At 42.4% G+C, this 15673-nt stretch overlaps 1 protein-coding gene across 1 annotated transcript in view; it reads right to left on the bottom strand.

Annotated features, from left to right (window-relative positions):
• Nucleotides 1–15673, bottom strand: part of PPM1L (protein phosphatase, Mg2+/Mn2+ dependent 1L) — a 291218-nt gene that overhangs the window by 52553 nt on the left and 222992 nt on the right. The window contains exon 2 of the mRNA XM_073674810.1: nt 12217–12391. Coding sequence (XP_073530911.1) covers nt 12217–12391 — 175 coding nt within the window. The remainder of the gene's footprint in view (nt 1–12216; nt 12392–15673) is intronic.

The raw sequence follows: 15673 nt of genomic DNA on the forward strand, positions 1-15673 counted from the left end.
TGAACAGCGTTCTGGTCAGTACAAGAAGTGAGCTGCAGTCTGCACTGCAGCAGAAGAGATTCAGTGACCCATGTACTCTGCAGGGATGTGTAATGCTGGGATGAGCGTTGAATAGTAATCAGTAGCACTAACATGTGTGAGCTGCCGTGCTTGCAGCATGTCATGTGCTAGTTCCACTGGGTACTGCTGACCGCTCCTCCCAGCGTTAGACATCCAGAGAGAGCAGAGCACTGGTCACTGAATCTCTTCAGCTTCAGATTGCAGCTCACTTCTCATACTGACCAGTTCACTGATCTATTCTACTGCATCCTGAACACTGCATCTAGAACATCCAGGGAGAGTGGTGCTGCCATCGGTAAATCTCTCTATTCTGCAGCTCATGTGTACTGAACGGAACACTGTTTCGATCAGCCGGCATTTTATCACCGCTGTGCCTGTAGCTGTAGGCTGTAGACAGCTGATAGTGCCAGCACGTGGGGCCACCGGACGATCCTCCAGTCCCCCGGTGGGCCAGTCTAACCATATATATACGCACATACGCATGGACGCGCAAACCTATACTCGCTCACACATACGCATGCGCGCATACATATACTCGCTCGCACATACAGTACAGACCAAAAGTTTGGACACACCTTCTCATTTAAAGATTTTTCTGTATTTTCATGACTATGAAAATAGTACATTCACACTGAAGGCATCAAAACTATGAATTAACACGTGTGGAATTATATACTTAACAAAAAAGTGTGAAACAACTGAAAATATGTCTTATATTCTAGGTTCTTCAAAGTAGCCACCTTTTGCTTTGATGACTGCTTTGCACACTCTTGGCATTCTCTTGATGAGCTTCAAGAGGTAGTCAACGGAAATGGTTTTCACTTCACGGGTGTGCCCTGTCAGGTTTAATAAGTGGGATTTCTTGCCTTATAAATGGGGTTGGGACCATCAGTTGTGTTGTGCAGAAGTCTGGTGGATACACAGCTGACAGACTGAATAGACTGTTAGAATTTGTATTATGGCAAGAAAAACGCAGCTAAGTAAAGAAAAACGAGTGGCCATCATTACTTTAAGAAATGAAGGTCAGTCAGTCCGAAAAATTGGGGAAACTTTGAAAGTGTCCCCAAGTGCGGTTGCAAAAACCATCAAGCGCTACAAAGAAACTGGCTAACATGAGGACCGCCCCAGGAAAGGAAGACCAAGAGTCACCTCTGCTTCTGAGGATAAGTTTATCTGAGTCACCAGCCTCAGAAATCGCAGGTTAACAGCAGCTCAGATTAGAGACCAGGTCAATGCCACACAGAGTTCCAGTAGCAGGCACATCTCTTCATCAACTGTTAAGAGGAGACTTTGTGCAGCAGGCCTTCATGGTAAAATAGCTGCTAGGAAACCACTGCTAAGGACAGGCAACAAGCAGAAGAGACTTGTTTGGCTTAAGAACACAAGGAATGGACATTAGATCAGTGGAAGTCTGTGCTTTGGTCTGATGAGTCCAAATTTAAGATCTTTGGTTCCAACCACCTTGTCTTGTGCGACGCAGAAAAGGTGAACGGATGGACTCTACATGCCTGGTTCCCACCGTGAAGCATAGAAGAGGAGGTGTGATGGTGTGGGGGTGCTTTGCTGGTGACACTGTTGGGGATTTATTCAAAATTGAAGGCATACTGAAGCAGCATGGCTACCACAGCATCTTGCAGTGGCATGCTATTCCATCCGGTTTGCGTTTAGTTGGACCATCATTTATTTTTCAACAGGACAATGACCCCAAACACACCTCCACGTTGTATAAGGGCTATTTGACCAAGAAGGAGAGTGATGGAGTGCTACACCAGATGACCTGGCCTCCACAGTCACCAGAACTGAACCCAATCGAGATGGTTTGGGGTGAGCTGGACCGCAGAGTGAAGGCAAAAGGGCCAACAAGTGCTAAACATCTCTGGGAACTCCTTCAAGATTGTTGGAAGACCATTTCCGGTGACTACCTCTTGAAGCTCATCAAGAGAATGGCAAGAGTGTGCAAAGCAGTCATCAAAGCAAAAGGTGGCTACTTTGAAGAACCTAAAATATAAGACAAATTTTCAGTTGTTTCACACTTTTTTGTTAAGTATATAATTACACATGTGTTAATTCATAGTTTTGATGCCTTCAGTGTGAATGTACAATTTTCATAGTCATGAAAATAGAGAAAAATCTTTAAATGAGAATGTGTGTCCAAACTTTTGGTCTGTACTGTACGCACGCATACATACATACAGTACAGACCAAAAGTTTGGACACACCTTCTCATTTAAAGATTTTTCTGTATTTTCATGACTATGAAAATTGTACATTCACACTGAAGGCATCAAAACTATGAATTAACACATGTGGAATTATATACTAAACAAAAAAGGGTGAAACAACTGAAAATATGTCTTATATTCTAGCTTCTTCAAAGTAGCCACCTTTTGCTTTGATGACTGCTTTGCACACTCTTGCCATTCTCTTGATGAGCTTCGGTACGGCAGCGCAACGCGTAGGGGCTCTAGTGCCGGCAGGTAACTATCCCAATTCATTCCCTCTACACATGTTAATTCTTGACATGGTCATCCAGGGTGACCTGGTTTATTATATGCATGCATGCACTTGTTGCTATTGACAATCAAATGTGGTATGCTACTTTTATGTATCTAATGACCATGTTTTGCATTATGGGATCTAATGAGTAGTATATCATTTACCTGCGGTTTCAAGGGGATTATTGTTCCTGGATTTGAGACATTTACATCCTTCCCCTTTTCTGATGCTGAATAGAGCAATGTTTTGCCTATTTTTTAAATGATTTTATTCTTCTACTGTGGTAGATAATCATGTATAAAAATTCAATAAAGTTTTCGGGATTTTTTATATATTCTTGTGGGTGTGCATAGTTTCTATAGACTGTGCTTTTTCTTGTATCATTTTGCTGTAGTTTTTACAGGCCATTATAGCACCCCGCTATATATATTTGTAGCAGTGCCCACCTTTCTCTCTCTTTGGTAATTGAGCTTCAAGAGGTAGTCACTGGAAATGGTTTTCACTTCACAGGTGTGCCCTGTCAGGTTTAGTAAGTGGGATTTCTTGCCTTATAAATGGGGTTGGGATCATCAGTTGTGTTGTGCAGAAGTCTGGTGGATACACAGCTGAATACACTGTTAGAATTAATATTATGGCAAGAAAAAAGCAACTAAGTAAAGAAAAGCGAGTGGCCATCATTAATTTAAGAAATGAAGGTCAGTCAGTGTGAAAAATTGGGAAAACTTTGAAAGTGTCCCCAAGTGCAGTTGCAAAAACCATCAAGCGCTACAAAGAAACTGGCTCACATGAGGACCGCCCCAGGATAGGAAGACCAAGAGTCACCTCTGCTTCTGAGGATAAGTTTATCCGAGTCACCAGCCTCAGAAATCGCAGGTTAACAGCAGCTCAGATTAGAGACCAGGTCAATGCCACACAGAGTTCTAGCAGCAGACACATCTCTTCAACAACTGTTAAGAGGAGAATTTGTGCAGCAGGCCTTCATGGTAAAATAGCTGCTAGGAAACCACTGCTAAGGACAGGCAACAAGCAGAAGAGACTTGTTTGGGCTAAAGAACACAAGGAATGGACATTAGACCAGTGGAAATCTGTGCTTTGGTCTGATGAGTCCAAATTTGAGATCTTTGGTTCCAACCACCGTGTCTTTGTGCGACGCAGAAAAGGTGAACGGATGGACTTTTCCGTGAAGCATGGAGGAGGAGGTGTGATGGTGTGGGGGTGATTTGCTGGTGACACTGTTGGGGATTTATTCAAAATTGAAGGCATACTGAACCAGCATGGCTACCACAGCATCTTGCAGCGGCATGCTATTCCATCCGGTTTGCGTTTAGTTGGACCATCATTTATTTTTCAACAGGACAATGACCCCAAACACACCTCCAGGCTGTGTAAGGGCTATTTGACCAAGAAGGAGAGTGATGGGGTGCTACGCCAGATGACCTGGCCTCCACAGTCACCAGACCTGAACCCAATCGAGATGGTTTGGGGTGAGCTGGAAAGCAGAGTGAAGGCAAAAGGGCCAACAAGTGCTAAGCATCTCTGGGAACTCCTTCAAGATTGTTGGAAGACCATTTCCGGTGACTACCTCTTGAAGCTCATCAAGAGAATGCCAAGAGTGTGCAAAGCGGTCATCAAAGCAAAAGGTGGCTACTTTGAAGAGCCTAGAATATAAAACATATTTTCAGTTGTTTCACACTTTTTTGTTAAGTATATAATTCCACATGTGTTAATTCATAGTTTTGATACCTTCAGTGTGAATGTACAATTTTCATAGTCATGAAAATACAAAAAAATCTTTAAATGAGAAGGTATGTCCAAACTTTTGGTCTGTACTGTATATATATGTGTGTGTGTGTCCCTATAGTTATAGTTTTGGATGATTACTATTGTCCTTCATTGTCTGCGCCCTTGCAACCAAATAACCTGTTCACAAAATCAAAGTATATCTTTGGGTTGGAAGGGGTTAACCAGGCAGTTTTGATGACCTCACAAAGTACATAAACATCATAGACATCATGTGACATCACAATTGGAATAGAATGTACAGAGTGTAACACCTGAGCCATCTTGTTTCATTAGAGCCTGACAGCTTGAAGGGAACAAGTCCAGGTAGGGAATTCTTCACTCATACATTGTATAGATGGGGGGTTAGTAGTGGGATTCAGAACTGCATCATTAACCTGAAAATCTCAGCAAATGGCGCTGGATCATGTGTCCCGTGTTGTGATTGTTATAATGATTCTGTGATTTAAAAAAAAAACGTTATTGACCAGATTCCAAGGAAAATCTGCACATTTGTGTGCTTTAGAAAGCCAGTGTGAGCCCGGGATAACAGGGGTTATCAATCTGGACAACCCCTTCCCTAAATGAGGACTTACTGGTTGATGAACTGATCACCTGTCAGAGGTCTTGAAGACCCTCAGCAATCGGCTGGCTTTACCCCCACTGACACCCATGTGCTCTAATAAAAGCATACAGAAAGGGGTGGGCCAGTTGTGTCCAATCCAATGGGTTCCATTTTTGGGTAGCTTTGTCATTAATGTCAAAACAGCGTTTTCACAACATACATTTAATTGCAGTCTGCCCCAGTTCTCCATTGTCATCTCTTGGTCCTGTTAGATCAGGGGTGACCAGGAACTGACGGTTTATCGTTATCAGGAATTGCAGTAAGGCGTCCTGTGCTTGCCTTTAGTTCATAGAACAGTAGGTGATGCGGATTAGAATAACAGGGTGGAAATGTTTAGGTTATAATGTGCGTCATGACTCAATTAAAAATGAGACTGGTGGGGATTTGCAGCCTGTGATTCTGTTTTATTAATTCAACTCTTCCTTGATGTTGGAAACGTGATACATAACACAGCAGTGGCAGTTATGATGACATCACAGGGCACATGGCATCACAGGGCACATGACATCACAGTTGGTACAGAATGTGTAAGGTTCTAATGCTGAACCATCTTGTGTCCCAGAGGCAGCAGCTTGAGGAAGACAAGTCTAGGTAGGCAGATGTTCACTGAACACTAAGGCCCCATTCACACATTGTGTAGCTGTGGGATGTTTGTGGTGAAGTTTAGATCTGCACCATTTACCCCTAAAAAATCTCAGCAAACATCTCTGAGTGATGTGTTCTCTCTTGTGTATCAGGATGATTCCTTAAATAGGACCTATCATTGAATCCTCTTTTTTGTAATGATAGGTGTTATGTCTCATCTAGTTCAGATGAGCAGCTGGTATGAAGCACGGACAGATGATGGTGGCGCAGCAGGATGGCCGAGCAGAAACAATGGAGAATGTAGTAGCTTAATGGCAGCAGGATGACCAGAACTGGAACCACAGGATATCATGAGCAGAATTGAAGCACCGGCAACTGGTGTAATAGAGTTACAGACTCTGATCAGACTTTGATCAGAGCGGCATCAGTTTTTTTCAGACGTGGAGAGGAGAAACAAAAGGTTTCCCACCTTCTCCCTTCTGTCAGTCGGTGAAAACTGGACCACACTCAAATGTCATCAAAGTGTAGTCCACTTTTTTCACAGACCCATAGACTTGCATTGCCATTACCATATTTTGCGGACTATAAGACGCACTGGACCATAAAACGCACCCCAAATTTTGGGGTGGAAAATAATTTTTTTTTAATAAAATGGTGGTGCCTCTTATAGTCCGTTTAACAGTAGATTACCGGGATGTGGGGGAGGTGGGGGGTGGCGGTGGAGCGGAGTTACAGGAGGCAGGGCTGCTGCTTCAGGGGGCTGACGGCGGCAGGAGTGGGGGGATGCTGTGGGCTCTTATAAGATGTCGGCGCCGGTGAGCAGAGTCCCCTTTCCTATTGATTGCCGTGTAGTGGGCTTTGGGAAATTGGCCACTGGAGGCGACGCATGCACAGATTGAGATCTCGGGAGATGCATGTGCCTCCTCCAGCGTCCATTTTCCCAAAGCACACTGCAGGGCAATCAATAGGAAAGGGGACTCTGCTCACCGGCGCCGACATCTTATGAGAGCCCAGGGCACACCGACACTGGACTCCTGAAGAAGCGACACTGCCTCCTGGGACCCTGCTCCACCGCACCCATCCCCCGGCAAACTACCTTCAGATATTGTATGTTAGATTGTAAGCTCCTAGGACAGGGTGTACATTATTCTGCAAGCCCTCAGGAGCTGCTTGTATATTGTATATTAGACTGTAAGCTCCTAGGACAGGGTGTACATTATTCTGCATGCCCTCAGGAGCAGTATGTATATTGTATATTAGATTGTAAGCTCCTAGGACAGGGTGTACATTATTCTGCATACCCTCAGGAGCAGCCTGTATATTATATATTAGATTATAAGCTCCTAGGACAGGGTGTACATTATTCTGCATACCCTCAGGAGCAGCCTATATATTATATATTAGATTGTAAGCTCCTAGGACAGGGTGTACATTATTCTGTATGCCCTCAGGAGCAGTCTGTATATTATATATTAGATTATAAGCTCCTAGGACAGGGTGTACATTATCCTGCATGCCCTCAGGAGCAGCCTGTATATTGTATATTCGATTGTAATCTCCTAGGACAGGGTGTACATTATTCTGCATGCCCTCAGGAGCGGCCTGTATATTATATATTAGATTATAAGCTCCTAGGACAGGGTGTACATTATTCTGCATGCCCTCAGGAGCAGCCTGTATATTATATATTAGATTGTAAGCTCCTAGGACAGGGTGTACATTATTCTGCATGCCTTCAGGAGCAGCCAGTATATTGTATATTAGATTGTACGCTCCTAGGATAGGGTGTACATTATTCTGCATGCCCTCAGGAGCAGCCTGTATATTATATATTAGATTGTAAGCTCCTAGGACAGGGTGTGCATTATTCTGCATGCCCTCAGGGGCAATACGTATATTGTATATTAGATTGTAAGCTCCTAGGACAGGGTGTACATTATCCTGCATGCCCTCAGGAGCAGCCTGTATAGTGTATATTAGATTATAAGCTCCTAGGACAGGGTGTACATTATTATGTATGCCCTCAGGAGCAGCCTGTATATTGTATATTAGATTATAAACTCCTAGGACAGGGTGTACATTATTCTGTATGCCCTCAGGAGCAGCCTGTATAGTGTATATTAGATTATAAGCTCCTAGGACAGGGTGTACATTATTATGTATGCCCTCAGGAGCTGTCTGTATATTGTATATTAGATTGTAAGCTCCTAGGACAGGGTGTACATTATTCTGCATGCCCTCAGGAGCAGTCTGTATATTATATATTAGATTGTAAGCTCCTAGGACAGGGTGTGCATTATTCTGCATGCCCTCAGGAGCAGTATGTATATTGTATATTAGATTGTAAGCTCCTAGGACAGGGTGTACATTATTCTGCATGCCCTCAGGAGCAGTCTGTATATTGTATATTAGATTGTAAGCTCCTAGGACAGGGTGTACATTATTCTGCATGCCCTCAGGAGCAGTCTGTATATTATATATTAGATTGTAAGCTCCTAGGACAGGGTGTGCATTATTCTGCATGCCCTCAGGAGCAGTATGTATATTGTATATTAGATTGTAAGCTCCTAGGACAGGGTGTACATTATTCTGCATGCCCTCAGGAGCAGTCTGTATATTGTATATTAGATTGTAAGCTCCTAGGACAGGGTGTGCATTATTCTGAATGCCCTCAGGAGCAGCCTATATATTGTATATTAGATTGTAAGCTCCTCTTTTGCAGGGTGTATTTGTCTTTTCCTTCCCAGGGTCGGATCTCCTGAGCTTATAATACATGCAGATATACAGCAATATGCAGCAGAACAGACGAGATCCAGGGAAATATCCGATCGCCACAACTGGGGTCTGGAAGGAATTTTTTTCCCACCTGAGGCAGAACTCTCCGGGGGGTTTCTTTGCCTTCCTCTGGATCTTTGGGTCCAGTGACTCTCAGCCGCTCCTCAATGACCACAGCCAGTTCTGTGATCTCTATGGGGTCTGACCTGAGAGTCATTGCGATCATAGTTTAATTTCTTAAAGGGCCGGTAATATTTTTATTACAATGTTGCTTATTGCTATTCCAATAAAAGATAAAAAGAAAGAAAATAAAAGTGTCATGTGAGTTGTTTTTTTTTACACAGTTACAATGATGGGAGTGATCATTACTACCCTTAGGCTATGTGCCCAGGATGCAGAAATGAAGCAGAAAATTTCAGCAGCGTTTCTGCATGGTCTTGGCAGTCAAAAATGCTTGCGGATTTTACACGCGTTTTTGACGCGCTTTTACATGAGGATTTGACTTGCGTTTTTCAAATGCATTGGGACCTCAAATCCGCATGGAAAATCTGCTGAGGAAAAATCCGCAGCATGGGCACAGAACATGCAGATTTTCATTGGGGATCATGGGGCACAGATTACCAAGCGTTTTTAAAGCGTTTCTGCTGGGGAAATTCGGCATCAAAAATGCTTGAAAAACGCATAGTGGGCACACAGCCTAAGTATTCCTCAAGTACAACCAGGAATTATGGGGGTGCCATGACAGCAGACCACATATATCTACACCCATTGTGGTATCATAATGTCAGCTCCTGTCCCAAGTTACATTACAACTGTTATGGGGGCCGATCTCTGTGATGGGGGCTGGGCCCTAAAATAGCATATATCATACTTACACAACAAACTACCTGACAAAAGACTGAAGACTGGGGCACAGAGCTGCCGCATAGAAGACACACAAGCAGTTTCGGACTGGGATACCTGGGGCCCACCAGTAATCAACTCCAGAGCCCCACTTTTCAGCTACATGCAAATGTGACATTATCCTCAATCACAAATTTATACAACTATGATCTGGGGAGATTCTTAAATGAATAAGATGCTGCCTTTGTCTGTACATAGTGATAAAAGTATATTGTGCCAAGTGCTGCTCATATAAGAGGGTGGTTGCCCACTCTTCCCAGGGGCCCACCAGAGGATTCTCCTGTTCTCCTGTGGGCCAGTCCAAGCCTGTATGCAGCTGTCAATAGCACATGCTACATGGACCTTAAAATCAGTGTTGTAAAAAAAAGAAATTAACAGGTTAAATAATACAGTAATGGTACAAAAGACTGGATAACTATCACAGTAGTCAGAATGTAATTGGCAGAATTGGGAATGTTTAATTCAGTATACCCATACCTGTGTGATGTCTGCTATTCTGATGATTTTTGAATATGCTGTATTTTGGGCCATATCAAGGCCATGTAATAGACTAATTATAGATGAAAAAAAAAATACTAGACATTGCCTTATGCAATCCATATATATATATATATTGTGGTAGACCGGCTCACTCCACAGCACACGGAGGTAGACATGGGAACACTGTCTCTTTAAATTCTTCCCAGGTTAATTATACAGGCAGCATAAACTGTGGTGAAATAAAAATAAGCATGGCCCTTTGGGCAAAAACAGGAAAACAAAGCAAAGTGGTAGCACAAAGCACAGCCCAGTGTTAAGCAAACAAACGGTTCAGCTTTTCCTTGTCAGGACATAAAGTGCTAGAGCTCCTCTCTCCAGCCCTACTGAACACTGAATGAGTCAAAAGGCTGGCTAAAGCTCAGGCCACACTCTGGGGTGGAGAAATGTTGAACAGCCTCCCACCCGCTCTACAGCTGTTCACATAATATCCTAGCCCATTAAAAATGGCCGATTAACCCCTAGACACATAGTGTTCTGGAGCAAACTTCTAGGTTTCATTTTACTGAAGCTAATAGCCTAAGTGAAACATATATCTCCTCCAGTACTTTGCCAATGGCTTTGTCACAATATATACATACACAGTATATATGTGTGTGTATATAAATATATATATACAGTGGTGGCCAAAAGTATTGGCACCCCTGCAATTCTGTCAGATGATACTCAGTTTCTTCCTGAAAATGATTGCAATCACATATTCTTTGGTATTATTATCTTCATTTAATTTGTCTTCAATGAAAAAACACAAAAAGGATTGTCCTAAAGCCAAATTGGATATAATTCCACACCAAACCTAAAAAAGGGGGTGGACAAAAGTATTGGCACTGTTTGAAAAATCATGTGATGCTTCTCTAATTCGTGTAATTAACAGCACCTTTAACTTACCTGTGGCACCTAACAGGTGTTGGCAATAACTAAATCACACTTGAAGCCAGTTAACATGGATTAAAGTTGACTCAACCTCTGTCCTGTGTCCTTGTGTGTACCACATTGAGCATGGAGAAAAGAAAGAAGACCAAAGAATTGTCTGAGGACTTGAGAAACCAAATTGTGGGCAGCATGAGCAATCTCAAGGCTACAAGTCCATCTCCAAAGACCTGAATGTTCCTGTGTCTTCCGTGCGCAGTGTCATCAAGAAGTTTAAAGCCCATGGCACTGTGGCTAACCTCCCTAGATGTGGACGGAAAAGAAAAATTGACGAGAGATTTCAACGCAAGATTGTGCGGATGGTGGATAAAGAACCTCGACTAACATCCAAACAAGTTCAAGCTGCCCTGCAGTCCGAGGGTACAACAGTGTCAACCCGTACTATCCGTCGGCGTCTGAATGAAAAGGGACTGTATGGTAGGATACCCAGGAAGACCCCACTTCTTACCCCGAGACATAAAAAAGCCAGGCTGGCATTTGCCAAAACTTACCTGAGAAAGCCTAAAACGTTTTGGAAGAATGTTCTCTGGTCAGATGAGACAAAAGTAGAGCTTTTTGGGAAAAAGCATCAACATAGAGTGTACAGGAAAAAAAAAGAGGCATTCAAAGAAAAGAACATGGTACCTACAGTCAAACATGGCGGAGGTTCCCTGATGTTTTGGGGTTGCTTTGCTGCCTCTGGCACTGGACTGCTTGACCGTGTGCATGGCATTATGAAGTCTGAAGACTACCAACAAATTTTGCAGCATAATGTAGGGCCCAGTGTGAGAAAGCTGGGTCTCCCTCAGAGGTCATGGGTCTTCCAGCAGGACAATGACCCAAAACACACTTCCAAAAGCACTATGAAATGGTTTGAGAGAAAGCACTGGAGACTTCTAAAGTGGCCATCAATGAGTCCAGACCTGAATCCCATAGAACACCTGTGGAGAGATCTCAAAATGGCAGTTTGGAGAAGGCACCCTTCAAATATCAGGGACCTGGAGCAGTTTGCCAAAGAAGAATGGTTTACAATTCCAGCAGAGCATTGTAAGAAACTCATTGATGGTTACCGGAAGCGGTTGTTCGCAGTTATTTTGGCTAAAGGTTGTGCAACCAAGTATTAGGCTGAGGGTGCCAATACTTTTGTCTGGCCCATTTTTGGAGTTTTGTGTGAAATGATCAATGATTTGATTTTTGCTTCATTCTCTTTTGTGTTTTTTCCTTGCAAGCAAATTAAATGAAGATAATAATATCAAATAATTTGTGATTGCAATCATTTTCAGGAAGAAACGGAGTATTATCTGACAGAATTGCAGGGGTGCCAATACTTTTGGCCACCACTGTATATAGATAAAATATCTATCTATATATATATATATATCTGATGCCAAAGTGTATTTGATAAATTGACTAGACATTATACAAACTCAACTAAACATTATGTAAATGTTTTTGCTATGTATACCCCTTTTCACATGTAAAGTGCTATGGAATAAATGGCACTATAATAATAAATAACTAAATGGATCAGGAACAATAGCACATACCTGCTTCATCATAGGCCCCCGAAAGCTTTTCCAGCAGTTCACGATCTATTGCTAAAATCTGCTGCTCCAAAATTGTCTGGTAGGAAAGTACGCTGTTCTCTTTATCCCTTTCGAAGTCCTGTAGATGTTGCTTTAGCACCTCGGGCAGATGAGTTTTCACATATTCCGCTGCTGACTGCACAACAAATAAACAAAGCAATCATTTGTCGAATCCTAGAATTTTTAGCTTCTCAGAATGTGTTTTTCAAAACATTTTCAAAAAAAGCCTCTAGCAAGAAGAACTCCGAAATCTCATCATTTTCGGTAAATCACAAAGTTTTCATCAAGTAACTAAGGAATCATTTACTTTAATATGATGCTCATTGCAAAATGTATTAAGAATACTGCGTCCATTGAGGATGTGCAGCACTGCGCATAAAGGACGTTCTGATCTAGAATTCATTGTTTTTAATATCTTCCACTATTCCATTATTATACAGTCTCTGTCATTTTGTCAAAGAGCACAGTCCATTAAACATAATGCATTTTTATATTCATACGACTTATATTCACATATTACTAGTCAGGTTTCTCTATGCTCTTTTAACCATTTTAGGTTATGTCGACACTCATACAGTCCTCTGCACCGAGCACTACGCTGGTTTGTCTTTTGGAATTTCGAAAAACATGACTCCGACGGGAACCCAACAGAGCCACTGACTTCAACTTTAGGACCTGTCTGGCATCAGTCGTGACAGTACTCGTCTTTTTCAGACATGCACAAAAACATGTTTTTGTTCATGTCTGAAAAATACGAATACTGTCGGGATAGAGGTCGGAGATGGTCCAAAGTGACTGTCAGCTTCATTTAATTGAACAGCTCCATCGGGGTTATGTTGAGGCTCCGGCAATCCATTTTTTTGCGGATTCCAAAAGAAACCCCACCATAGTGCTTAGCAGAGAGCACTGTATGAGTGTGAACCTAGCCTTAGAGTTTTTTTTTCTCCCTTTTAATCAAAAAGAAAGTGATGGTGAGATTGGAAACATGCAAAAAGAGCTTTGTAGGACTATACAGTTGGAAAACAGGTGGTGCAATACAATAGGGAGGTATATCTACAGTGACATGTCAAAATTTGGCACCCTTGGTCAAAATTACTGTTATTGTGAACAGTTAAGCAAGTTGAAGATGAAATGATCTCTAAAAGGCCTAAAGTTAAAGATGACACATTTCCTTTGTATTTTAGGCAAAAAAAAAACAATATACAGTACAGACCAAAAGTTTGCACACACCTTCTCATTTAAAGATTTTTCTGTATTTTCATGACTATGAAGATTGTACATTCACACTGAAGGTATCAAAACTATGAATTAACACATGTGGAATTATATACTTAACAAAAAAGTGTGAAACAACTGAAAATATGTCTTATATTCTAGGTTCTTCAAAGTAGCCACCTTTTGCTTTGATGACTGCTTTGCACACTCTTGGCATTCTCTTGATGAGTTTCAAGAGGTAGTCACCGGAAATGGTTTTCACTTCATAGGTGTGCCCTGTCAGGTTTAATAAGTGGGATTTCTTGCCTTATAAATTGGTTTGGGACCATCAGTTGTGTTGTGCAGAAGTCTGGTGGATACACAGCTGATAGTCCTACTGAATTGACTGCTAGAATTTGTATTATGGCAAGAAAAAAGCAGCTAAGTAAAGAAAAACGAGTGGCCATCATTACTTTAAGAAATGAAGGTCAGTCAGTGCGAAAAATTGAGAAAACTGAAAGTGTCCCCAAGTGCAGTTGCAAAAACCATCAAGCACTACAAAGAAACTGGCTCACATGAGGACCGCCCCAGGAAAGGAAGACCAAGAGTCACCTCTGCTTCTGAGGATAAGTTTATCCGAGTCACCAGCCTCAGAAATCGCAGGTTAACAGCAGCTCAGATTAGAGACCAGGTCAATGCCACACAGAGTTCTAGCAGCAGACACATCTCTTCAACAACTGTTAAGAGGAGACTTTGTGCAGCAGGCCTTCATGGTAAAATAGCTTCTAGGAAACCACTGCTAAGGACAGGCAACCAGCAGAAGAGACTTGTTTGGGCTAAAGAACACAAGGAATGGACATTAGACCAGTGGATATCTGTGCTTTGGTCTGATGAGTCCAAATTTGAGATCTTTTGTTCCAACCACAGTGTCTTTGTGCGACGCAGAAAAGGTGAACGGATGGACTCTACATGCCTGGTTCCCACCGTGAAGCATGGAGGAGGTGTGATTGTGTGGGGGTGCTTTGCTGGTGACACTGTTGGGGATTTATTCAAAATTGAAGGCATACTGAACCAGCATGGCTACCACAGCATCTTGCAGCAGCCTGCTATTCCATCCGGTTTGCGTTTAGTTGGACCATCATTTATTTTTCAACAGGACAATGACCCCAAACACACCTCCAGGTTGTGTAAGGGCTATATGACCAAGAAGGAGAGTGATGGGGTGCTACTCCAGATGACCTGGCCTCCACAGTCACCAGACCTGAACCCAATCGAGATGGTTTGGGGTGAGCTGGACAGCAGAGTGAAAGCAAAAGGGCCAACAAGTGCTAAGCATCTTTGGGAACTCCTTCAAGATTGTTGGAGACCATTTCCGGTGACTACCTCTTGAAGCTCATCAAGAGAATGCCAAGAGTGTGAAAAGCAGTCATCAAAGCAAAAGGTGGCTACTTTGAAGAACCTAGAATATAAGACATATTTTCAGTTGTTTCACATTTTTTTGTTAAGTATATAATTCCACATGTGTTAATTCATAGTTTTGATGCCTTCAGTGTGAATGTACAATTTTCATAGTCATGAAAATACAGAAAAATCTTTAAATGAGAAGGTGTGTCCAAACTTTTGGTCTGTACTGTATATATTTTCATCTGTTCTAATTTCTGTCTCCCTCCCTTGGCAGCTAATCTCTCGGACACCTAGAGAGAGCGTCAAAATCCACAAAAGACTACCTCAAAAGGTGCAAGCTGAAGGTTTTACAATGGCCCTCATAGTCCCCTGATCTGAGCATGATTGAAAATCTGTGGCTAGACCTCAAAAGAGCAGTGATTGCAAGACGACCCAGGAATCTCACAGAGCTGGAAGAATTTTCCAAGGAAGACTGGATGAAAATCCCTCAAACAGGAGGTTACAACAAGCATTTACAAGCTGTGATACTTTCAAAAGGGGGTGCTACTAGGTACTAGCCATGCAGGGTGCCCAAACATTTGAATCAGCCCATTTTCCTTTTCGTAATTTTTAAAATGTGAGGCTGCGTGCCCACTATGCGCTTTTCGAACGTTTTTGCTGCAGAATTTCCGCAGCGAAAACGCTTAAAAAACGCTTGGTAATACGTGCCCCATAGTCCCCATGTGCTGTGCACATGCTGCGTAAATTTCCGCTGCGGATTATCATTGCGGAAAAATCTGCAGCATGTCCATTATTTTTGCGGAAACGCAGCGTAATTGCC

The sequence above is a fragment of the Phyllobates terribilis genome, unplaced genomic scaffold (assembly GCF_046119375.1).
Source record: "Phyllobates terribilis strain yellow unplaced genomic scaffold, ASM4611937v1 Scaffold_3__8_contigs__length_932513732, whole genome shotgun sequence".
NCBI classification, from domain to species: Eukaryota; Metazoa; Chordata; class Amphibia; order Anura; family Dendrobatidae; genus Phyllobates; species Phyllobates terribilis.